The sequence below is a fragment of the Anabrus simplex genome, chromosome 6, assembly GCF_040414725.1.
Source record: "Anabrus simplex isolate iqAnaSimp1 chromosome 6, ASM4041472v1, whole genome shotgun sequence".
In the NCBI taxonomy this organism is placed as follows: Eukaryota; Metazoa; Arthropoda; class Insecta; order Orthoptera; family Tettigoniidae; genus Anabrus; species Anabrus simplex.
In genome coordinates, this window is record NC_090270.1 from 74,525,101 (window position 1) to 74,552,107 (window position 27,007).

The 27,007-nt window shown below is 38.0% G+C and overlaps 1 protein-coding gene across 1 annotated transcript in view; it reads left to right on the forward strand.

Moving 5' to 3' along the window:
- The window catches only part of LOC136876142 (L-xylulose reductase), a 102,039-nt gene that overhangs the window by 66,573 nt on the left and 8,459 nt on the right, over nt 1-27,007 (forward strand). Inside the window, exons 3-4 of the mRNA XM_067149849.2 lie at nt 15,691-15,805; nt 18,600-18,810. Of these exons, the coding sequence (XP_067005950.2) occupies nt 15,691-15,805; nt 18,600-18,810 (326 nt within the window). The remainder of the gene's footprint in view (nt 1-15,690; nt 15,806-18,599; nt 18,811-27,007) is intronic.

Consider the following 27,007-nt stretch of genomic DNA (forward strand, 5'->3'; position numbering starts at 1 on the left):
GTGAGAATTATAATTATCTCCCTCACACTCTCCACCTCCTCCCTCATACCCCTCAATGCCTTGCCACACCCACAGTTCCTACACCTGCACTCCTTAGCCATTCTTTACGGAAAAATGTAAAGAAAAGGTACAATAACTTATTTGCAAAAAATAAATGAACGGAGGAATATATTGTCTGGGATAGTACTCAAAGATTACACAACAATAAGGTAATTAATATACGACTACACTACAATACTACTTACTGTAGTTGTACTCTATTTTTATCCTACAACACCCTAACAGGATAAAAAACTGCTGTTAATTACTGAATACCGAAAGGAATACACAAGAATTATAGTGTTTCCGGGAGAGATGGCGCACCGGGTGAGATGGCGCAGGGTAGTCCAGTGCGGCAATCGCCCGCCAGATCGCTCGGCCACTGTTTGAGGAGTGAGATAGTTTCCCGTTGCTTTCCTCACTGAGCTAGAAGTTGCTATTACATATCAGTCTGCCAAGCCCACTGAAATGCATGCACCAACCAACCGTATGAGCAATATTTTCACTCCATTCATAGCAGGGACTGGCTGCATAAGGAATGGTATTACTAGCTTCGCTCGTACCTCGGTCACTTTCATATTGTCAAAGCCCAGGATGAGACAGAGCAGTCAATGAAAGTAATCAATTTATTTTAGCCCATACCAGAAGACATAGTGCATTGTAAACACTACATCTTGCCAGCAAAGGGTTATGTTAATTAAAGGCAGAAACAGAGAATTATCAAACATTGAAGGAAAAATTACCATCAATTATGATTTTAAAATTTTAGTAATCATCATTTAAAAATTTTCTGATAGCCACAACCTATCTGACTAGTCCTTTCATGGTTTAAAGAAACTGACAAATGTACAGGTTGAGAAAGTTAATGACTTAGTGTTCTCCAAATTCACTGCCCAGGCTCAAGTATATTACTCAGTACATACAGTAGTTGATAGTGAAAAGGCTGTTCTTTACCCTATAGAATTTCTAAATTCTTTACCTCCATCCAGCTTGCCACTGCACAAGCTGATTATATTGGTATGTAATGTACACCTGCCAAAGTTATGCAATGGGATGCCATTGGTAGTGAAAACTTTGAAAAACTGTTTGATTGAAGCTACTATTTTAACTGGCTGTGGCACGGGAGAAATGGTCTTAATATTGAAAATCTCTGATTCCTTCATATTTGCCTGTTGATTTTAAACAAGTCTGATTCCCAGTAAGAGTCTGCTTTGGCATGAGACACTTGGCGTGGCTGGATTTGATCTCAATGGAGAATATTTTTCTCATGGACATCTTTACGTTGCCCTCTTGCATGTTACATCAAAATAAAGTCTTCTTGTGTTCACTACTGGAGGAAAAATGACTATTGTATACAAAGAAATCTTGTAAGTCCTCAGTTAAAAGAAGCCTATTGCTTTAAATTCATAACTGCTCCTGTACAGAGCTGGGGCAGATAGCTAGTATTTATAGCGAAGTGTTTTATTTTCAACCAGAACAGTCTGGAATGCATTCTGGTAAACTTGTTGGTTTTTAATGGTCCCTAAACACATATTTTACAAGTATTTCAAAACCAGAACTGCCTCCGTTTTAAATTTTCAGTTATGGTAGTTGACACTGTAAATCACAGACCAGTTTTACAGTCAAATGCCTGTTCGGACCCCAACACTATGTGGAGGTTGGTAGTGTGATGTGTAAATAAAGATGTATATTAAGAAAACACAAACACCTAGGCCCTGAATTCTAGGAATTAACTAGGTATGGTTAAAATCCCTGGCCAGACTGGGAATTGAACCTAGGACCCACTGAACCAACAGCTACTGTCATGACCATTTAGCCAAAGATCTGGACAAATCATTTATCATGATAGAAGTAGTGAAAGGAGATTTTATTTCTTTGAATTGTTATCATAACTACATAATGAACGTCAGTATTGATAAATCTATATATATAAAATAAGAGTTTTTTCTGTACATTGCTCAGAATTTGAAAATAATGGTATTTCTGTATCGGCCATGTCCATAGTAACAAGAAAATGCACTTTTTACTTTTCCGTAATTTCTGTCTGTCTGTCTGTCTGTCTGTCTGTCTGTCTGTCTGTCTGTCTGTCTGTCTGTCTGTATGTATGTATGTATGTATGTATGTATGTCTGTATGTATGTACACGCATCACGAGAAAACGGTTGAAGAGAATTTAATGAAAATTGGTATGTGAAGTCAGGAGATGAGCCTCTACAATCTAGGCTATAAATCATTTTACTCACGCTGAGTGAAATGGTAGTTTAGGGGAAGGCCTAAAATTGAATTCTCAACTATTTATGTTATTAGTGGTCGTATTTTAAAGAAAATGGGTATGCAAAGTTGGGGAATAAGTACTACAATCTAGGCTATCAATAATTGTATTCACGCTGAGAAAAATGGTAGTTTAGGGGAAGGCCTAAAATATAATTCTCAAATATTGTTGTTATTAGCAGTCCTATCTTGATGAAAATCGGTATGCAAAGTCAGGAAATAAGTCACTATAGTCCAGGCTGTAAATTATTTTATTCACGCTGAGTGAAATGGTAATTTAGGGGAAGGCCTAAAATGTAATTCTCGAATATTTCTTATTAGAGGTGTAATCGATAAATGCTACATAGCTAGGGTTATACAGTATAGTATTAAATTTCCTATTATTCATGTCTTATACATTGTTACCGTACTGGCTATGACCACAAAGATATTCATGATTTTGGATTTTTGTTACTAAGTCCATATCAGCGCCGAGTAACCAGAAAATGGGTAAACAGTATTTAATGAAAATCTGTATGTAAAGTCGGAGAATAAGAAACTACAGTTCATGGTATAAAATATTTTACAAATCACAGAGTCGAAAGAAAACTAAATGTGAAGGCCTACAGTATAGAGAGCTCATAACATTGATCAACAATAACATTACATTGACCATTGTTTGTCGTGATGTGCTTTGTGCCATCTGTTGCCCCTCATCTCCGGTAGATAGGATTACTTCTGCGTACAGAGTATTTTTTAATTTGATTTACGTCGCACCGACATAGATAGGTTTTATGGTGACGATGGGATAGGAAAGGGCTAGGAGTGCCTTAGGCCTTACTTAAGGTTCAGGCTCAACATTTGACGGATGTGAAAGTGGAAAACCACGGAATACCATCATCAGCGCTGCCGACAACGGGGTTCTAATCCACCATCTCTCGGATGCAAGCTCACAGCTGCACACCGCTAACCACACAGTCAACTCGCTCAGTCGTACAGAGTGTAACAGCCTGCCTGAATATTGATGGGAAGTAGCTGGGGAGTTAGATAACTTTCTTCTTTAGCATGCCATTCCCCTGGTTTATAAATTTTCTGATACTACTGGTACGTAACTCACTGGATCATCATAGCATTTGGGCTATTCAATCCCTACTCTGAGGCACTGATTGGAATGAACAGTGTGCAAATTAAGCGGAATAATGGCAGATGAGTGTTCATGGCAATCTGCGGCCTGTTCATCCCAGCTCTGGAACTTTGGACTATTAGATTGGCACCGCAATCTAATCGCAGCACTGTTCGTTAAAAGTGATAAAACGTGCGGCTTTCCACTTGATCGAGTATTTGATATGATAGCATCACTTTTAATCGCTACATTCATACTTACGTTTTTGTAATGACCTATGTTGATTTCGTGTTAAGAAAACCACAAAGTCAGTCTTTCTGAGAATCCCGTAGCGAAGCACGGGTACACCAGCTAGTTTATATATATATATATAAAATAAGAGTTTTGTCTGCACAGTGTTCAGAATTTGAAAAGAATGGTATTTTTGTATCGGTCATATCCATAGTAATAAGGAAATGCACTTTTTACTTTTCCGTAATTTCTGTCTGTCTGTATGTATGTATGTATGTATTATTCGCACACTTTATCTTGGTGCATTTACACCCTAGTGCTGAATCGGTCGACCTCGGCGATCTTCGAGATTCGTACTGGCAACCTTTGAAACACAAACTATGAATCGCTTAAACATCGTTGTGCGACATCTGGCGTACACTTTTTTTGGCTGTGGTACTATAGGAATAGTGTTAAACTATGCCTTATAAGGCCAGTGTCTTGTTTAAATGAGCTTGACAGCCTATGTAATAGCACTTTCTATGTCAATTAGGAAAGCAGTGGGAAAATACATCACTCCTCATTTTCACGTGTATGCCTATAAAGTGACATCTGGACTTTTTATGACAGCTGTAGGGGATCTAACCAGCCTTCAGGATGAGTACTCAACAAACAAATATACTGTACTGTATACAGGGTGTATCAGAAAAAACCAGGCAGAGAAACGTCTTCCTGTCGAGAAAATGAGGTTACTTTGTTACTTCCAGCTGCGCGATTCAAATTGATGAAGTCACCGTATTTGCTATGCCAGAACACAAGCTGTTGCCGTGCTTCAAAAAAGAGAAGGGTGGGAGTGAGCAGGGAGGGGAAGTGGGGTGTATGATGAAGATAGAGATAATGCTCTGTACGTATGCATAAGGTTCCTGATTCGACTTTCACAGGATTGTCCTGATCTCTTACAGGCACTGTCCACAGTTACTTTATTAAACAGTCATAACTGCACCCACATTACAAGAACACACAGCAATTAAGACAAACTTGTCAGTCAAGGAATGCACCATGCCGTTCGTCCTCTCGTCTGTTGGTCGCAGTAACGTTCTTTACTATTCAACATGCTCAAAGATGTAACGGTGCTGCCCCACAATTGTGTATTTCTTCACTCACAACATTGTAAATGGAATGAAATACTGAACAAAGGAAACAATACACCCAGTGGTTGGATTACAGTAGATGTTCAACATGTCCCCCCTCCTACTTCGATGCACAGTTCACAACCGTGTAGTAGTGACCTTTGGACTCTGTTCAGGATGTGTGATGTGTTGGCAAACGACCTGGAAAGCTGCCTGTATTCTTGGTACAAGTTCATCTTCTCTTTCTACGGGGTTCGCATAGCAGTCAATTTGTGAAGAACAAACTGTACACTGCCTACTGGGGTTGGAAAGCGACTATGCAAAATGAACGAGAAACTTGTGCATTCGTTCTGAACATTACCTCTGTCTCCCACTTTCCTTCCCTCCTCTGATGCACAGCAACTGCCAGCGACTGGCTCTCTGGCATAGCAAATTTGGTAAGTTCATCAATTTAAACCGCACGCCTGGAAGTAACAAAGTACCGTAACATCATTTTCTCGAAAAGAAAAATTATTTCTGCCGATCCGATTGCACCATTGTTCTAACATAACATGAAGAGCATCCCTGATTTTTTTTGTTGTTGGTATAGTTCTGATACAGTCTGTATAGCCTACATAGAAAATACCAAGGTATGGGTGATTCTAATAAATGGCATCCAACAGCTGTACCAGTGCTTGTTGGCCTATACGTTGATAATGATGTTATAGAGCCTGTATTGTTACAATAGATCAATTTGGAAAGCAGTACAAACTACCTCGCTTGTCATCTTCCCTGGTATACCTCATTACTTATACATAGAAACTATTATAAGGGCTGATAACCACATTGCTTTGCTCCTTAAAGCAACCATCACCACTCACTGTCCCGAACTTTGGTGGTGATTTATCATGGTCTGGGATGATGATGATAAAAAACAAAATAAAAGTTGTTCACAAAAGAGTTCCTTATTTTGATTATAGCCGAGGGTCTCAATGACTGTTTCAAATTATACTTTTTTAGTTTAGGCTACCTTCTACAGGCACTTTCAGTACACGGCATGATGTAATACTGATGTATTTGGTAAAAAATAGAACTTCAATTGGGGAACATGATTTTATAAGGCACTGCATACTGTTTAGCTTAATTTGTAATAAAGGTAGTATTGTAGTGTAGTAGTAGCTTATATTAATTACCTTGTTGTTGTGTGATCTTTGTGAACTATCCTAGGAAATATTTCTTTCCTTTCATTTTTATTTTGCACAGAATAACTTATTTTATTTTTCCTTTTCTTCCCATTATTCCATAAATAATGGCTAAGGAGTGCAAGTGTAGCAACTGTGGGTGTGGCTAGACATTAAGGAGTATGAGAGAGGAGTTGGAGAGTTTGAGGGAGATAATTAGGATTCTCTCAGAGGACAGGAAGGAAAGTAGGCCTTCCTCAAATAATGTACAGGATACAGTAGGTGTAGAACCCCACTGTCGGCAGCACGGAAAATGGTTTTCCGTGGTTTCCCATTTTCACACCAGGCAAATGCTGGCCGCTTCCTTCCCACTCCTAGCTCTTCCCTGTCCCATCGTCCCCATAAGACCTATCTGTGTCGGTGCGACGTAAAGCAACTAGCAAAAAAAAAAAAAAACCAACCAGTAGGTGTAAAGGAGGGATGGGAAGGAAATGGAGGAATTGTAGAAGACAGGTGGTCTAATGGTTTAAGGGGAAGGAGATTGCAGGCTAAGGGCTCTGTTCAGGATCAGAATTCAGGACAGGTGTCTGTGAGAAATTGGTACGAGTCACTGCAGGTAGAACAACCGAGGGAAGATGAAGAACAGGGAACTGTTGCTGAGATGTGTGGAAATAGGAGGAAGGAAAAAGGTAGGAAAGGGAAATGTAGTGTAGTGGAAAGGAAAAGACAGGTGGAACAGGGTCATGGAAAGCAGTGAGAGAAGATAGGGCTGACCAGGAAGGGAGGGGATCAAATGAGGTGGATAGGGTTGAGGCTCTGGTCATGGGGGATTCTATCGTTAGACATGTGGGGAAAGTGTGTGGAGGAAAAGGAACCAGGGTAGAGTGATATCCAGGAATTAGCTTGAGGCAGATGTTGAGGAAAGGAGAAGGTGGTAGTGTTTCACGTTGGAACTAACAACGTAAGGCAAGTAGGTATAAATACCAACATAGTTGGGGATGTGTGGGATCTGATAAATGCAGCACGGATGAAGTTTAAGGAAACGGAGATTGTTATCAGTGGAATACTGTGTAGGAGGGATACTGACTGGAAGGTGATTGGGGATTTAAATGAGACTATGGAGTGGGTATGTGGGAAACTGGGAGTGAGATTTCTAGATCCTAATTGGTGGGTAGGAGACAGAGATCTGCGCTCAGATGGCCTTCACTTAAACTGCAGTGGTACATGTAAGTTAGGTAACTTGTTTAGAAGGGTTATAGGCAGGTACATTCAGGGAAATGGGGTGGCCTAGGGAGCGGTGTTAAGCGAACAGGTAACTGGAAATCAAGTAGGGATGACATAAAAATGTTAGTGCTCAACTGTAGAAGCATTGTAAACAAAGGAATCAAATTCAGTAATTTAATTGATATACACTTACCTGATATTGTAATAGGAGTTGAATCATGGCTGAGAAATGATATAATGGATGCAGAAATATTCTCATGGAACTGGAGTGTGTATCGTAGAGATAGGATAGGAATGGTAGGAGGGGGAGTATTCATTCTGGTCAAAGAAGAATTTGTAAGCTACGAAAAAGGTAAGAATGAAAAACATGAAATTCTGGGTGTAAGGCTCATCTCTAAATTTAATAGGCAGTTTGATGTCTTTGGAGTGTACAGACCGGGAAAGGGTAACGCTGACACTGATTCAGAATTATTTGATTAGATAATCAGCTATGTTGGAAATGATGTGGAAAGCAATGTGACAGAGTAGTAGATGATTTCAATTTACCAAATGTCGATTGGGAAGGTAATGCGAATGACAGGAAGCATGAACAACAAATGGCAAATAAGTTAATATGTGAAGGGCGGCTGATTCAGAAAGTGATGGAACCAACTAGAGGGAAGAATAATTTTGATGTGGTGCTGATAAAACCAGATGAGCTCTATAGAGAAACCTAAGTAATAGATGATATTAGTGATCACGAAGCTGTTTTTGTCGTAGTTAAAAGTAAATGTGAAAAAAAGGAAGGTATTAAAATTAGGACTATTAGGCAGTACCATATGGCTGAAAAAAGAGTCATGAGGGAGTTTAAAAAAAAGTAACTATGTTCGCTGGAAAATGGTAAATAAAATGTAAACAGACTCTGGGATGGGTTTAAAGCAGTTGTTGAGGAATGTGAAAATAGGTTTGTACCTTAAAAGGTGGTAAGGAATGGTAAAGATCCACTATATTATAACAGAGAAGAAAAGAGACTAAGAAGGAGGTGCAGGTTGGAACGAAATAGAGTTAGAAATGGTTATGGAAGTAAGGAGAAATTGAAGGAACTTAGTAGGAAATTGAATCTAGCAAAGAAGTCGGCTAAGGATAACATGATGGCAAGCATAATTGGTGGTCATACAAATTTTAGTGAAAAATTCAAGTGTATGTATAGGTACTTTAAGGGAGAAACAGGTTCCAAGAAGGACATTCCAGGAATCATTAATGAACAAGGGGAGTGTGTATGCGAGGATCTTCAAAAGGCAGAAGTGTTCAGTCAGCAGTATGTAAAGATTGTTGGTTGCAAGGATAATGTCTAGATAGGGGAGGTGTGTAATATTAATGAGTAGTAAAATTTTCTATGATAACAGTAAGATACAAAATTTGAAAACTAGAAAAGCAGCTGGAATTGATAAGATTTCTGGGTATATACTAAATGCAATGGGTTGGGATATAGTACCATATCTGAAATACTTATTTGATTATTGTTTGCTTGAAGGAGCTATACAAAATGAATGGAGAGTTGCTATAGTAGCCTCTGTGTATAAAGGAAAGGGTGATAGACATAAAGCTGAAAATTTCAGGCTAGTCAGTTTGACATGCATTGCATGTAAGCTTTGGGAAAGCATTCTTTCTGATTATATTAGACATGTGTGCGAAATTAATAACTGGTTTGAAAGAAGGCAGTTTGGGTTTAGGAAAGGTTATTTCACTGAAGCTCAGCTTGTAGGATTTCAGGAAGATATAGCAGATATCTTCGATTCAGGAGGCCAAATGGGCTGCATTGCGATTGACCTATCTAAGGCATTTGATAGGGTAGATCATGGAAGACTACTGGCAAAAATGAGTGACTGAATGGGTGGCTGTATTTCTAGAAAATAGAACTCAGAGAATTAGAGTAGGCGAAGCTTTATCTGACCCTGTAATAATTAAGGGGGGAATTCCTCAAGGCAGTATTATTGGACCTTTATGTTTTCTTATATATATATATATATATATATATCAATGATATGTGTAAAGAAGTGGAATCTGAGATAAGGCTGTTTGCAAATAATGTTATTCTGTACAGAGTAATAAATAATTTACAAGATTGTGAGCGGCTGCAGGGTGACCTCGATAGTGTTGTGAGATGTACGGTAGGCAATGGTATGATGATAAACAGGGTTAAAAGTCAGGTTGTGAGTTTCACAAATAGGAAAAGTCCTCTCAGTTTTGGTTACTGCGTTGATGGGGTGAGGGTTCCTTTTGGGGATCATTGTGGGTACCTGGGTGTTGATATAGGAAAGGACCTTCATTGGAGTAATCACATAGATGTGATTGTTAATAAAGAGTGATTGTTAATAAAGAGTACAGATCTCTGCACATGGGTATGAGGGTACTTGGGGGTTGTAGTAAGGATGTAAGGGAGAGGGCGTATAGGTCTCTGGTAATACCCCAACTAGTGTATGGGACCCTCACCGGATTACTCGATTCAAGAACTGGAAAAATCCAAGGAGGGTCAGCTCGATTTGTTCTGGGTGATTTCCGACAGAGGAGTGGCGTTGCAGGAGTGTTGCAGGGTTTGGGCTGGGGGGACTTGGGAGAGGGGAGACGAGCTGCTCGATTAAGTGGTATGTTACATGTAATAAATATCATTTTTGGTCCGTATTGATGATATTAGATTGAAATAATAACATTAAGTTATTTATTAGACCACCTAATCAATACAAAATCGTCTTGGATGATTTACATAAATTTGTTAGCTAATAGTGGGACATGTTTCGCCTTCTCTGAAGGCATCATCAGCCATAGTCTTAACCTTAAATTAAAAATAAGCGTCTAAATAACATGTAGTGATGAAATGAATTTTAAAATCTTGAAGAGATTTGAAGTAAAATAACATTAAAAATAACAATGATGGTTTGAAAATACAATGTGATGAGATACAATAGTGGAAGTATTAACAAAATTAACCTTAGAAGGCTGCTAAAATAAGTACAATGGAATAAAACAGATTGTTAAACAACAAGTAGTAAGATTGCATAAAAGTAAAGTTGATAGTAATGGCGGTTATAATTTGACGATGGCGAAAAATCTTATATAATCAAAGTAAAGAGGAGAGAGTAAAAGTCAAAGTTAGTCGGGAGATCCGAAGTTCATCATGATCTTGAAGAAAAAAGATGAAAGTCAGATGCATATGGTGAAGTTGTAGAACACGTTGAGGATATGAAGTTGGTGAATAGAAGTTGAAGAACAGTTTCAAATAGGATCACTATGGACCATCTCAAAATTTGAAGTGATGTTCAAATGTTGTAAGTTGTGAGTTTGTAGATATTCTAGTTGAAAAAGCATATACAAGTGGAATCATTTGACGGTGACAAAGATAGCTTGTAATATTATGAGTTAGAAGTATTTGCAACAGTAGACTTCTTGCTACGTGTGTTATAACTGAAGTTTTTCTTCAGTTATAACCCACGTAGCAAGAAGTCTACTGTTGCAAATACTTCTAACTCATAATATTACAAGCTATCTTTGTCACCGTCAAATGATTCCACTTGTATATGCTTTTTCAACTAGAATATCTACAAACTCACAACTTACAACATTTGAACATCACTTCAAATTTTGAGATGGTCCATAGTGATCCTATTTGAAACTGTTCTTCAACTTCTATTCACCAACTTCATATCCTCAACGTGTTCTACAACTTCACCATATGCATCTGACTTTCATCTTTTTTCTTCAAGATCATGATGAACTTCGGATCTCCCGACTAACTTTGACTTTTACTCTCTCCTCTTTACTTTGATTATATAAGATTTTTCGCCATCGTCAAATTATAACCGCCATTACTATCAACTTTACTTTTATGCAATCTTACTACTTGTTGTTTAACAATCTGTTTTATTCCATTGTACTTATTTTAGCAGCCTTCTAAGGTTAATTTTGTTAATACTTCCACTATTGTATCTCATCACATTGTATTTTCAAACCATCATTGTTATTTTTAATGTTATTTTACTTCAAATCTCTTCAAGATTTTAAAATTCATTTCATCACTACATGTTATTTAGACGCTTATTTTTAATTTAAGGTTAAGACTATGGCTGATGATGCCTTCAGAGAAGGCGAAACATGTCCCACTATTAGCTAACAAATTTATGTAAATCATCCAAGACGATTTTGTATTGATTAGGTGGTCTAATAAATAACTTAATGTTATTATTTCAATCTAAGTGGTATGTTCCGAGCTGTCAGTGGAGAGATGGCCTGGGAGGACATCAGTAGACGAATATGTTTGAGTGGTGTGTTTAAAAGTAGGAAAGATCACAATATGAAGATAAAGTTGGAATTCAAGAGGACAAATTGGGCAAATATTCGTTTATAGGAAGGGGAGTTAGGGATTGGAATAACTTACCAAGGGAGATGTTCAATAATTTTCCAATTTCTTTGCGATCATTTAAGAAAAGGCTAGGAAAACAACAGATAGGGAATCTGCCACCTGGGCGACTGCCCTAAATGCAGATCAGTAATGATTGATTGATACGTACTAGTACTGTTGTTGTTTACACAACAAAGCCAAAGTATAGAATTCATGCTAGGAACAAGATTTGCATCAAGAAATGTTTTATAATGTTATATAATGTGTATGTGACAGTTTTTGGCTTAAGATGATAACGGTTTAGAAATTTCATATCATTACAAGATATTAGAATCATTCCGTATTGACGGTTTTCACTTTACAATGGCGAAAAATGAAAGTATCCTCCTATTCAATACATCATATATTCCGTCATTAGACGGAGTAAACAAGTTCAGACATGTTTCGGCTCGTTTGAGCCATCTTCAGTGAAAAAAATTAGGGGGGTTGGAAAAATTTACATAATATGAGTTGAAAAAATGCTATAAAACATAATGAAAGCGCAAATGAAAAAACAAACAAAAGAGAGCCTAGACGGAAACAAAATAGTACAAATATACAATATTTACATCAATATGCAGAGCAAAAAACAAACTTAATGCGACAAAATTCAGTGAAACAGGTGTTAATTTGAAATAATAATTGATACTAAAAACTGCGTTAACCTAAGAAACAAGGGAATGAGAAAACAAATGATGCAGATGGAAATGAATAATAGTAGCACATGGTGAGGTTGTGGACATCATAGTTTACAAATTATTAGTTTATAAAAACGACAAAACAGTTTGAAATCGCTGTCAAAATCCTAGTGGAAACCCATCACATAAAATTGGTCAGGAGGAGAGCGGGAGCAAACATTTTGAGAGAAACCAAGCCTGAATTAACCTGCAGGCGAAAAGCCTGTGATAAGGAGAAAAAACACCTTAAATTTAAGGCTTCAGAAATAGCAGCATTCTTAATATCTTCTCAATCTAGCGGTCCCTTTCTTCATTATTGTTTCAACAATACCGCTAGATTGAGAAGATATTAAGAATGCTGCTATTTCTGAAGCCTTAAATTTAAGGTGTTTTTTCTCCTTATCACAGGCTTTTCGCCTGCAGGTTAATTCAGGCTTGGTTTCTCTCAAAATGTTTGCTCCCGCTCTCCTCCTGACCAATTTTATGTGATGGGTTTCCACTAGGATTTTGACAGCGATTTCAAACTGTTTTGTCATTTTTATAAACTAATAATTTGTAAACTATGAGGTCCACAACCTCACCATGTGCTACTATTATTCATTTCCATCTGCATCATTTGTTTTCTCATTCCCTTGTTTCTTAGGTTAACGCAGTTTTTAGTATCAATTATTATTTCAAATTAACACCTGTTTCACTGAATTTTGTCGCATTAAGTTGTTTTTTGCTCTGCATATTGATGTAAATATTGTATATTTGTACTATTTTGTTTCCGTCTAGGCTCTCTTTTGTTTGTTTTTTCATTTGCGCTTTCATTATGTTTTATAGCATTTTTTCAACTCATATTATGTAAATTTTTCCAACCCCCCTAATTTTTTTCACTGAAGATGGCTCAAACGAGCTGAAACATGTCTGAACTTGTTTACTCCGTCTAATGACGGAATATATGATGTATTGAATAGGAGGATACTTCCATTTTTCGCCATTGTAAAGTAAATTTCATATCAATCGATCATATTCTCGATTCAATTCAGATTTCATTTTCATTCAGTTGGCAGCACCAGGCAGCACTATCGATACCGGGACAGCTCCCTCCTTACTCCTCACCCCCGTACACAAATGCACCAAGATAAAGTGTGCGGATAATATGTATGTATTTATGTATGTGTATGTATGTATGTATGTATGTATGTATGTATGTATGTATGTATGTATGTATGTACATGCATCACGAGAAAACACCTGAAGAGAATTTAATGAAAATAGGTATATGAAGTTGGGGGATGAGCCACAACAATCTAGGCTATAAATCATTTTACTCACGCTGAGTGAAATGGTAGTTTAGGGGAAGGCCTAAAATTGAATTCTTAAATATTTATATTATTAGTGGTCCTATCAATAATTACTACGTAACTAAAGTTATATAGAATTAAATTTCTGATCATTTATGTCATACATTGTTACCTTACCGGCTTTGATAACACAGATATTCATGAATTTGTATTTTTGTTGCCAGGTCCATATCAATGCCGAGCCACGAGAAAATAGGTTGACAGAATTTAATGAAAGTCGGTATATAGAGTCGGGGAATAAGAAACTACAGTCTAAGTTATAAACAATTTTATTTACCCTGTATGAAATTGTAGTTTAGGGGAAGGTGCCTAAAATTTAATTTTTAAATACCTATGTTATTGGTCCTATCGGAAAGTACTACATAACAAAAGTTATAGAGAATACAATTTCCGACCATTTATGTTTTATTCAATTTTACCGTACCGACTATGATAAGAGCGGTATTTCAGAGTCGGAAGAAAACTAAATGTGAAGGGTTACAATATTGAAAGCCCATAACATTGATCAACAATAACATTACATTGACCATTGTTTGTGGTGATGTTCTTTGTGTCTTATGCTGCCGCTCAACTCTGATAGATAGGATTACTGCTGTGTATCGAGTATAACTGCCTGACTGAATATTGGCGGTAAATTGCTGGGGAGTTAGAAAACTTTCTTCTTTAGCACGTCATTCCTCTGGTTCATATATTTCCTGATACCATACTGCTCACACAACTCACCGGTTCATCATAGTATTCCAGCTATTCGATCCCTCCTCTTACGTGCTGTTTTGAATGAGCAGTGTGCACTCTTACGGCAGAGGCTCGCTTAGTAGTAGTAGTAGTAGTAGTAGTATGACCTGGTCTAGAATTACAATTTAGGCATATTCAAAATTATAGCACCACAATTCACTAAATAACTGAAAATTCAACCCTGAAAAGAGCCGTTTCTTAAAACGAGCTTCTACCTCTTCACTTTTATTAAATTCTACATTGATTTTATTCAAAATTAGCAGTGAAGAGGGGGTTTCTCCTCTGGCTTGGAAGAAAAAATTGCCTTCAAGTCAGATAGATTTTTCCGCCGCCAGTGTAGTGAATTGAGATTTTCTGACTGATCGAGAACTCCTAGCAAATAGATTAGTAAAAGGGCATAGATTTTGCCTGTGGACTCTCCACTATTCGAGCCCCCCCCCCGAAAAAGATTAAGAGTGTTCACGGATCACGGCTATCTGCGGCCTGGTCTTTCCAGCCTTGGAACTTTGGATTGTTAGATCAGCAGCGTGGTACTGTTCGTTAAAAGTGAGAAAATGTATGGTTTTTCATTTGATCAAGTATTACATGTGAAATCATTGCTTTTACTCATGCCATTCCTACTGACATCATTGTAATGACCTATGTTCATTTCAGTTGGGAAAACTACTACAACAGTCTTTCTGAGGATGTAAAAAGGCAGGTGGAGAGTGAGTGTCTGCCATTATAATGCAATTCCCCAACCTGATTTGACTGATGGTAGGCAAGCGGGCCTACCATTACAATGAAAATTCCCTAATGCAGTCTTCAAATGAGAAAAGAGGTTTGGTGATTTCTCCATTGCGTTTCCAGGGTAACGTTAAGAGTTATGCAATTTACTACAGCCTTGCTCGCAACGTGTGCTCTACCTAACCTACAATTCTGTATACAATGTAGAATTCCGTAGCGAAGCGCGGGTACATCAGCTAGTAAAGAAGTTGATGTATTTTAATATTCTTTTTCTTCCTCTGCCGGTTTTTCATACCTTAGGGGAGTTGCAGGTGCGAACTGTGTTGCACATTTTTATGAACTTGGCCCTGTTTTACATCCAGATGCCCTTCCTGATGCTAACACTATGTAGAGGGATATATTCACTGTTGTGTGATTTGTGGTTGTTGGTAGTGTGTGTATGAAGAGATGTGTATTGAAACAAACATAAAAACCTGTTTTCCCAGACCATAAAAATTAATCAGACATGGATAAAATTCCCAACCGGGCTGAAAATTGAACCCGGGACCCTGTGAACCATTCAGACAAAGAGATGGACTACGTATTTTAATGTTTATATATTTATGTTCATGTTGTGACATTATCAATTTTTTTTTTTTTTAATTTTATGTGCAGCTCCTTCAATATCAATGTGAAGTCTGTCATAAATGTGAGTCAGGTGGTCGTCAAGAACATGATCAAGAGAAAGACACCTGGAAGCATTGTGAACATTTCTTCCCAGGCATCTCAGGTATGTGATACATAGAACTAATAATTTTCCTTTATCTTGCTATCCTTACTCATTGGAAAATGTGTCTTCCCAATCTAAGTTAAAATGACAAGATAATCATTCCTTCCAATGTTGAGACTATTTTAAGGACAGCAGTAGTTTTAATGGTTTGTAAAAGAATTGATAAAGTTGATACCTCTCTTGATGGTTAATATTTCAGCTTTCATTTTCTAATATTATACTTTAATTTCAGTAAATTTAGATTTTATCATTGAACATTCCTTTTTGCTCCATTCTGGATCGACATTGTAGCGAATATCAGTGATGAAGAGGATATCCCTATATGGGCTCAAGTTAAAGAAATATTGTGGGAAAATGAAACTGCAAACTGATAATGATGTGTTTTGTGACTGTTCATGCATGGATTATGATTTTCTTAAATATTATAGATCATTAGATTTCAAGCTTTTTCATTATCATATCATCAGATACAGTTTTATTTCAACTCTGTATTGAAGAAACTGGACTATGTATAAACCTTTTGTAACATTGTAAAGAACACAACTGATTGGTAATAACAGGAGTAGAGAACACTTAACTTGCATTATTGCAGGTCCAATGCTATGTTACTGTCAGCTGTTCTATCATAAAGGTATCTGGAAGCATTTTCATACTATGATTTTTATGATTTTAAAAGCATGCTCAATTAACAGAAATGTCTGGTAAAATAAGGATCTTTCTGCACTCTCGTTCTTCATATATGCCTAATACAATTTATAACTTGTTTGTCTGTCCGACTCGTTGGCTGAACGGTCAGCGTCCTGGCCTTCGGTTCAGACAGTCTCGGGTTCGATTCCCGGCCGTGTCTGGGATTTTAACCTTAATTGGTTAATTCCAATGGCACGGGGGCTGGGTGTATGTGTTGTCTTCATCATCATTTCATCCTCATCATGATGTGCAGGTCGCCTAAGGGAGTCAAATAGAAAGACCTGCACCTGGCAAGCCGAACCCGTCCTGGGATATCCTGGCACTAAAAGCCATACGACATTTTTAACTGGTTTGTCAAATTTTAACTAGGCAAAACAGCTCTGAAAGATGAAGAGCACACAGAATGTCTAGCAACAGTAATCACAAAAGAATACATTGCTCATGAGGCAATCATAGTGAAGAATGAGCTGTGTGTGTTTAACAGAAAACAAAGTGTCTTTGAACATTCATGTGCACAAGCCTTAGTAAAAATTCCCTCCTGTGGTGAAGCTGTGTTCCCAAGAGTCCACCTGACCCCAAAGATTTGTTTAAGTGGAAGCCATTTTCTTTTCCAGTATTTCTTAATCTTGCATTAGTTTTGACAGACTGGAAAACTTTGTTGTATGTTGACCCCAGAGAACAACAAGAGGTAGGGAGAGTTGAATGTTGCCAGGAAATTATTTATAATTCTGATGAGGTTTCTTATTGTATTCACGACAGGTGGTGATGGTGGTGATTATTGTTTTAAGGGGAAGTACGACTAGGCAACCATCCTCTATATAACGCTAATCAGAGAGAAAAAAAAGGAAGGGATCCGACACTTCGAAAAATGAAGATATCGGCCAAAGGGAGACAAGGGCCTCGGTGGGCGTGAAGATGAAAGACTCCCTAGCCCTCGCAAACCTAATAGCGTCTGGGTCGGAAAAGAACAAGATTTGACAAAGAGAGGTCGGATAAGATAGATGAAAGTGAGGAGCCTGGCACAAGTAAGTGGAAGCCATGCCAGGACTCAGCTAAGAGCCCCATGGTCGCCAGCCCATGCTCCAAAGTTCAGAGCCCCTGTGGCCTGTTTTAGTCGCCTCTTATGACAGGTAGGGGATACTGTGGGTGTTATTCTACCGCCCTCACCCACAGGGGTATTTTCACGACATGTCTCAGGTAGTATAATTTGGATATAGCAGTATGATCCAGAATCAAAGAAGCAATCAACAAGGTTAGATAATGTTAAAGTGAAGAGGCATTGTCACTAGCTTCTCAGTAAAGCAGCGGCAGTTTGAATCCCAGCCAGTGCATGCAAGGTTTTTAAATTGAATAGTCACATCATTTTGGTTCAGATTCCACGTTAAATTGGAGGTCATATGGCTATAATCACGATTTCAAGTTACGTAAAAGTTCATGGTTAGTTTACGTCAGAAACAAAAGGCCGTTGCTACCTGTTGTACATGGAAGTCTTCAGAGAACTGCCAGAAAGAAAACCAATTTCTTGATTGCAAGTATTTCTGCTTCCCCATGATTTATGGAAAAAATGAAATTTTCTGCAAGAATTTGATATACAGCTGCCCCCACTCTCTTCACCACTTCCATGTTCGTTATCCTTTCTTCCCAGCTACCCTTCTATTCTCCTCCAAATCCACATCAGATGCCTCTATTCATCTCTGTTCTTCTTCCTGTTGCAATATATGGACAATAAATAGCTTCAGATTGATCAAAAATGCATTCCAGGTAATCATTTCCAACACTGATACCAGTGTTTGTGATATTGATCTTTCGTTATATGTCACATCTATGCACAGGAGAATATATTAATCCATTTATTTGTTATTCCAGTGCTGTATCAATCATTAGAGAATACTTTTCGTTGTGTTCAAATGGTTATTGTGGCACTTCCTTAATTTTCTTGTAACAATGTATATAACCAGGTCTGAAACTTTGTGTAAACATTTAAGCTTATTAACTGTAGACATTTAAGATCATTTCAGGGATATTATAATCAAATGTGTTATGTTCATTATATCTGTTAAGTCTGTAGTGAAAAATACGGGATTTTAAATTTTATTTGATATTGCAGGCAGCTCTGGCAGATCATACTGTGTATTGTGGCACAAAAGGAGCTCTTGATATGATAAGCAAAGTGATGGCCTTGGAGTTAGGACCTCATAACATCAGAGTTAACTGTGTAAATCCAACTGTTGTCATGACAGCTATGGGAAAGATTGGCTGGTCTCAGCCTGAGAAAGCTGGACCAATGCTCTCAAAAATACCTCTTGGTAGATTTGCAGGTAGGGAAGAAATTCATTCTTTCATTTATTAATTTGTTAATAAATGTGTTTCTAAATCTATGCAGAATTTGTGAAAAGAAGCTTAAGTCATTCCCTTTCCTGTTTATTAAAAGAATGTTGAATGTTCGTTTTTGTTGTTGCCACATTATTAAGAGACTTGGGACATTGTAGTCAGTAGTTAAAAGGTAGAAATGATAACCAGAAAATGTATTTGGTGGTGACTGGTTAATTCTTTCTGTTTAACCCTTTATGCACATATGTCGGATATGTTCTGATGTAGGTTTATTCTAAAGATAACGTGTGTTGATGGTAGTGGTTAAGTTTTCAGCAACCCTGTCTGTAAAGTAACTGTTCGTGGTCTTTGAAATAGATTTTTTTTCTGTCAAGATAATGTCCTATTTATCCATAAACACAAAAGACTGCCATACAGCAGACAGTGCTAACATAGAGGACAAACAAATAGAGATGAAGAGAAACCCACTTCTCCAAAATGTCTTCAATAAAACTAGGCATCCACATCGAGGTGTTTGCTTCAAGATGTGCTATATAGAGATTAAAAGTGAGTAACAGAAACATATGTGTAAGAAAAAGTGAACTTCACATTTCCAGCATTTCAGTTATCATGTAAAGTACTTATTTCAATTTGTAATCAGTACAGAAGAGTTTAGCCTTAAGAATATACAGCAATAATTCCATACTTTTCCAGAAAGAAAATTACAAGTAGAGTATGTAACCACTCAGTCTCATTTGACTCCTAAGAAGAAATGTGGCTTTAAATTTTATGTGACTTGATACTCTGATCTACAGCTTGAAGTGGAACCTGAACCATAGGGATATTACTTTGATTTATGATCATCGGTCTTTCATCTTAGAAAGTCACAGCTCATTAATCTGTCTCATGAACCCATGGGACTTTTCATCACCAACTTTGCCAAAAGAATGTGATTCTATTAACAAGATCATCTATTGAGCAAGGGCAATATTTGAAGAGGATAAGTTACTTGGAGAACTTGAATTCATAACCAAGACATTCACAAGATATGGTTGTGTGAAGGAAGCGAGTACTTCTGAGACAATCTTTCCAGAGTTCCATGCTTCTGGAGAAACTCTAAGAAAGGAATAAGCTGTTACGCTTGGCATTCATTGACCTGGAGAAAGCATTTGACCGTGTTCTGCATCAGTTAACATGATTTGTGTTGTGTGACCATGGCGTGCCAGAGTTGCTCATTGATAGAAAGTCTGAATACTTTATGAGAACACTAGTGCCAGAGTGAGGTTTGTTGCTGGCCTCTCTGAGAACTTGCCTGAGAGAGTCAGTGTTCGTCAGGGATTGGCAGTGTCACCGCTGCTCTCCATATTTGATATAGGTAGTATCTTGTGTGATCTGCATGAAAATACTCTTTGGATGCCAGTAACATCCTACTTGCAGTCACCATCAAAGAGGAACTGCAAGACTGTGTTCAAATATTGAGTGATCGCCTAAGCTGATTCGGCCTATGGCTAAATGTTACAAAGACTGAATATTTGGAAACTATTACAGACTATGAATCTCATTGTTGAGGCCATAATGACGGTTGAACTTCTTACAAAATATCTGGAAACTAACATGAACATATTCACTGTCAATGCCAACAGTCAAGATGTAGTAAAATCTATCTGCATTCAGTATTTAGGATCCTGCCAGCAAAGAAAAAGTGATATCGATCAGGAATTCCATACAAGAGTGTATGGAGCATGGCTTAGATTGAAAGGAGCCATAGGAGTACTGTGTGATAAACATATGCCAGACCACTTCAAATCAGAAGTGTATCACACTTATGGAATGTAGTGGTAATCCAGTGGTGTGGTATGAGGCTGGAGCTGGACGGTCTGAAAAAGTACCAAGCAATCTCTACACACCATGGAGATGCGCATGTTACACTGGTCTCTGAAAGTTTCTTTCCTTGATCACATAGCCAACAACATGATCAGGCAAAGGATGAAAATTGTTCCAATTCAGGAGGAAATGCAGGAGAGGTCATACGGCAATTCCCTCACAGCAACAACCCATGCCACTGCTTGCAATGCCTACAACTTTGCTGTCAAGGGACCCCCATGAAATACCATGACAACAGTGGCAAGAAAACACGAATTACTGACATGAACTCAGCTTGAGAACCAAACATTCTGTATGATTGCATAAAATGACATTCATCTATCTGAAGAACAGACCTTCACCTTCAGTTAAACACAAACTGAATTGATTAATCACAATTCGCTGTTTGTATTGACAGTAGTGGTGATTGGGAATTAGAAGTGGCACACAAAAATGTATAGACAATAAAAGGTCCCTGGGTTATGAAAAGGTAAGTTTTCAATGCTGTCAGAGTGAATTTCGATAGAGGGTTGACCGTCTAGCAACTTAAGTACGATAATTATAGTAATATACAATAAAACATTCACCAAAGAAACAATAATTATGCATGTATTACAATTAAATAGAAGTACAGCATGGTTATACATTTAGTATTTGAATAAACACTAACACAGTAACAGACACTAGATAGAAGTGAAGAGACACATTGACTGAATGAGACTGCCAGACTGATGAATGCATGTGGTAAGCAGGTGACCTTGGCAAAAATATACTCCTGGTACCCTTCGTCACAGAACATACTACATATTGCTCCGTGGGTCTCCTCTAGTTGCTGTGGTGACGAACGACATTTTGTGCGCGTTCCGCTAAGTATTTTTCTTAACAATTTAAGAAATTAAAGGAAATAATTAGCTGAAAAAACAACAGGGTTTGTACATATTGTTTTTTGTTATAATTCCTAGTTCCAGGTGGTTAAAATGGAATAAAAAATTAATTTTTTCTCCACAAAGTTGGTGGGGAGGCGACTGCCTGCCCCCCCACCACTGATCGCCGCTACTGCATATTGACACCAATATCATATCATAACTTCTGGTTCCAACTTGTTCAGTACTAATCAGATTCTTACAATCTTGAGCTTATTACTATTAACATTTACAAATTACACATTTTTTGTTACATGTTTCATCCTCAATACAGAACATCTTCAGCCAATATACTATGACAAAATAATTAATACATTATTAAGAGAAATGTTTAAAAACATTGGACATTATACATAAAAAATTTCATAATATTTAATTACATTAAAAATAGTCTGCATAAAATAGTCTTCTTAGACTGAATTGTCCCAATAAAATATTGATTAGATCAATAAAACGTAAACAGTGTACATTAATTCTAGTGTGCACTAAAAACTGTAGTGAATCATTGGATGGACATTATCTATTATGCTCTTATGGTAATACTCACCAGAAACTTCTAAAATCTTTGGTCCAGATTTAAAGTGTAAAGATAACCGCCAACGCGGAACAATGTAAGCATTACGTAGATAAAACCAGTAGTACTCATAATAGAAACTCCCTGTTGTATAGAGATTTGTTACCTGCTGTAAGTCCTTGCAAATACACTCCCCTTGTTCATTAATTATTCCATTGAGTTGAGTGGCTCAGACAGTTTAAGCGCTAGCTTTCTGAACCAGATATGGCAGGATTGATCCTAGCTCAGTCTGGTGGTATTTGAAGGTGCTCAAATACGTCAGTCTCTAGTCGGTCGAGTTACTGGCATGTAAAAGAACTGCGGGACAGAATTCTGACAGCTTGGTGCCTCCAACTGTAAAAGTAGTTAGTGTGTAAAACCAATAACATTATTATTATTATTAATGATTTCAGGAATGTCCCTCTTGGAACCTATTTCTGCCTTAAAGTACCCTTCTATGTTTTGCTAAAATTCCTATCACTACCAATTATGCTTGCCATTATGTTATCCTTAGCAATCTTCTTTGCTAAATTGAATGTCCTAGTCAGTTCCTTCAATTTTTCCTTATTTCCACAACCATTGATCAGAAGAAATTTTATAAATTTAAAATAATATTTTTTAGATTATTTTACATGATACTGGTACATGTTTCAGCTCTCTTGAACCACCATCAGCCACTAAATCTTCACAGTTGGTTAAGATATACCAAGAATTCAAACATAACCCGTGTGTTGTACATGTTAAAAATATCTAGTCTACTTAAATTAACAGCAGTGCTATGCTAATCATTTAACAGTTGCACAGATACAGTACATCAACATTCAAGTTTCTCATTGTACTTCACATTGTCCACCTTTAAGGAGAGTACATTGAACTTTTGGAGATTGTTCAGGAATACCTTTGGAATATATTGGTAGAAGGACCTGTGGTCTCTGGTGGCTCGTTACAGAGTAATAATGTAATTCTGATTTATTCAGTTTGTTTCCCCAATCATGCTGTTCCTGTGCAAATACCTTCACAACAGTGAAAAATCCTGTAATATGCAATAACCAATATATAGAATACAGAATACAGAGTAATGCAACAACCGTCAGGCAAAACACATACACTTTTATCACAGTGTGTTCAATCTATTCTGTCAGTGTATAGTACAGTACGTAACAAAAGCAGAACTGTCCCCTTACAGGTCTTATTCAAAATGTTGATCACCATGGCAGAGTGTACAGCGATGTACCTTCGACTGTTTTACATGCTCAAGAATTTCAGGAGTTTGCTGTACTACTTCCAAACCAGGTCCATGTGAGTATTGACCAGAGTCTCATAAACTATGCTGTTCACATGCCTCTAGAAGAAGAAGTTCATTTGTGTCATGTCTGGTGACTTGAGCTGGCCATGGAACAGGACCACTGCAACCAATCCATTATTGAAGAAACTGTACATCAAGGTGGTTCCTAACACCAAGTGCAAAGTGTGCCGGCACCTGACCATGTTGAAACCACATAAGCTGACAAGTTCTCAGCGGCATATCTTCGAACTTACTCTCCAAGGAAGAAAACAGAGGGGAAGGCCAAGGAAATTTTAGATAGGTACAACAAAGTCAGATGTGGAGGAGAGAGATCTCAAATGGGAAAATGCCCTGAAACAGAGGACGTATGCAGACAGGAAGAGATAGTGAGCGCTTGTACACCACACCCTGGAAACTGGAGTTGGAAAATGATGATGATGATGATGATATCTTCTAGAAAATGTGGGAGGACATGTTGAAGGAACGTTTTGTACAGGACTCCATTCATTGTCGGAAAGTATGTAAAGTCCAATCTCACAGTCGTTGATAATACCAGCCCATACATTCACAGTGAATTTCTGTTAACAGGCTCATCACACCAGTGCGTGTGAGATTTTATCATCATGTACATGGCTATTCCTACTGTTGAAAATTGTGGTTTTCTGCACATTGCACCAATTTGCGAACTGCACTCAAAATGGGAAGTCCACTGGCTGCAATGACTGCACCTTCTGTGGATGATACGGTTGCAATTATTGTTCATGTAAGATTCTCAACACAGTTGTTTGACTTGCGTTCAGAGCTTGTGCAACACACTGACCACTGAAGACAGGATTGTCACCAATCGCTTGTAACACGTTCTCTTCCAGATCGGGTGTTGTGTCATACTTTGCACAGCCAGTTTCTTCCATTCTAACATGGAAAGATCCAGTTTCTCATATGCACCTATGTACAGATACAAAAGTACTGTGATGTGCTTGTCGTTGATGCGGGAATAGCCCAACATAGCGTTGTTGTCCCGCTCTTCCATTGAATTCGGTGACCTCATATACGAGGTGCATATCGGCCAACACTTCATCAGTAAACCTCTCCATACTGTCATCTCTTCTCTCTCTTCCCAAGTGGTGATCTGTGTAACATGACCAAGTGAGTAGTTGTGCGGTTTGGATCACGTAGCTGTAGCTGTTAGCTTGCATTCAGGAGATAGTGGTTTCAAACCCCACTGTTGGCAGCCCTGAAGATGGTTTTCTGTGGTTTCTCATCTTCACACCAAGCAGATGTTTTTGTGGCTTTGAACGGATTTTTTTTTTTTCAAATTTTAAAATACGTAGAATATATTTTTCATGCACTAAATTTAATTATACCACAGCTGTATTACGTTTACCTGTTGGTACGGGAAGGTTGAACAGCATCTGTTGGTTGTAAGTTGAATTTTCTTATTTTATGTCCTTACATTTAGTGCATTAACGGCACAAGATACTGCATTTTACATATATACGCTATACAATTTTTCTACAAAACACACAACACTTTTATGGCTTTTTGGAAATGTCGTGAAGTGTGGTACACCTCAAAGCATCTATTGGGATGCAAAACAGGCTTCTGGCTGCAGGTTTTGCAGTAATAAATTATTTCCTTGCATAGCTCTTTTTTAATACACACTACGCAAGCTATGGAACCTTTCTCCCTCCTGGCCATAAAGTGAAGTAGTCCATTCAGATGTTCTTCAGGGGGACCAAGAGAGCCCCTTTTTGCTTGGAAGTCACCTGTTTGAGGACCAGGGACTTAAGTCGTTGCCTGAACTTTCTATGTGTAATTGGTTCTGAGTTACAGTTTTTCTGGACCATGACATAGAGCAGATATGAGTTGATAATGCTTATCTCAAGGAGCTAGAAGAACATTTTTCTGTACCACTTTATTGTTCTATGCATGAAGTGGTAAGAGGCTGTATAGTTATCACTACGATGCACACCATCCATGTGTTTCATGTAGTCTACCGTCATATTGGGTTTGTCTATCGGGGGCTTGTTTGGGTATTTGGAGGGTACTGATGTAACATCTGTCTTTGACCCTTTGTGGCTAATACTCAACATGAATGCTGTCCTTCATCTTTCCATGCCAGAGCACATTTAGATTCTTTATGAAAATAAATTATGTCCCCTTGTTTCATCTTGCTCAAATTTTCTTTTGGAGCTGATGTGGCATGTCCATACGGAATGGCATGACTGTACCTGTTGTTAGTATACGGTATTCATAGATAGGATTTGGTCAGCTAATTGTGGTGAGGTATAATACCTGTCAGTATATACGTGATAGCCAGAAGGAGGGTTCTTGGGATCTTTGGTGAGAGAAGCAACGAGAGCAGTAACAATTTGAGTGGTTTTTAGAAGGTCTGAACTAGTTTCATCTTTACCAGTGTCCGACTCGTTGGCTGAATTGTCAGCGTACTGGCCTTCGGTTCAGAGGGTCCCGGGTTCGATTCCCGGCCGGGTCGGGGATTTTAACCTTCATTGGCTAATTCCATTGGCCCGGGGACTGGGTGTTTGTGCTGTCCCCAACATTCCTGCAACTCACACACCACACATAACACTATCCTCCACCACAATAACACGCAGTTTCCTACACATGGCAGATGCCGCCCACCCTCATCGGAGGGTCTGCCTTACAAGGGCTGCACTCGGCTAGTAATAGCCACACGAAATTATTATTATCTTTACCAGTGTAAGGTTTGAAAATGGTACACATACCCGTTACTACTGTCAAACAGAACAAACATTTTGAGCCCAAATGTTGTGGGCTTCATTGGGTTGTAAACTTTAAATGAAACTCTTCCCTTGAAGGATATCGTACTCTCATCAATAGAAATCTTTTCACCGGGTGTATAATGAAGCATACAATTTTCTCTGATTTTATTAATGACAGACTCTACATACTGAATTTTTCTGAAATGATCTTGATTTTGGGGAAGGTGTGCGAAATGTAGATTCCAAAACAGGAGTAAAAATTCATCACGGAGAAATACATCCGTAAAGAATGGTACATTACTAACCCATGCCTTAGAGAAATACTCAGTAATATCTGTGAGGGGGTTAAGCCCCATGTTTATCACAACTCTTAAGAGTGATTTTTATGTCCGAGTTTTGAGGATGTTTCCATTCATTTAGCCTTGTCTTCTGTGTAACGGTGGTGTTCTTTTGTTTCTTTATGTCACCGTAGAGACAGGTTTCTTCACAAATTATATTTATCAAGTCATCGTCGAAAAATAGCTCAAATTACTCTACAGGCTCTGTATTACTGCCAAAACTAGACAGAAGAACTGGACCAGGGTTTATACTTAACAAAGGAACCCTATGACTAGGCCCCGGATCCCTATCGGACACATCTTTCCAGTCTGAGTCATCGTCGCCTTCAGACGCCACACTGTCACTTGTGCTGTTCTTGCTCTCACACTCGTCAGTTTTACTTATTTGACTATCACTGTCAGAAAAACTAATATCTGAAATATGATCATCACTCACTTCCAAAGCAGATACTATATCGTCATCAATCCGTAGTCTTTTCCTGGACATTATGTGAAAAGA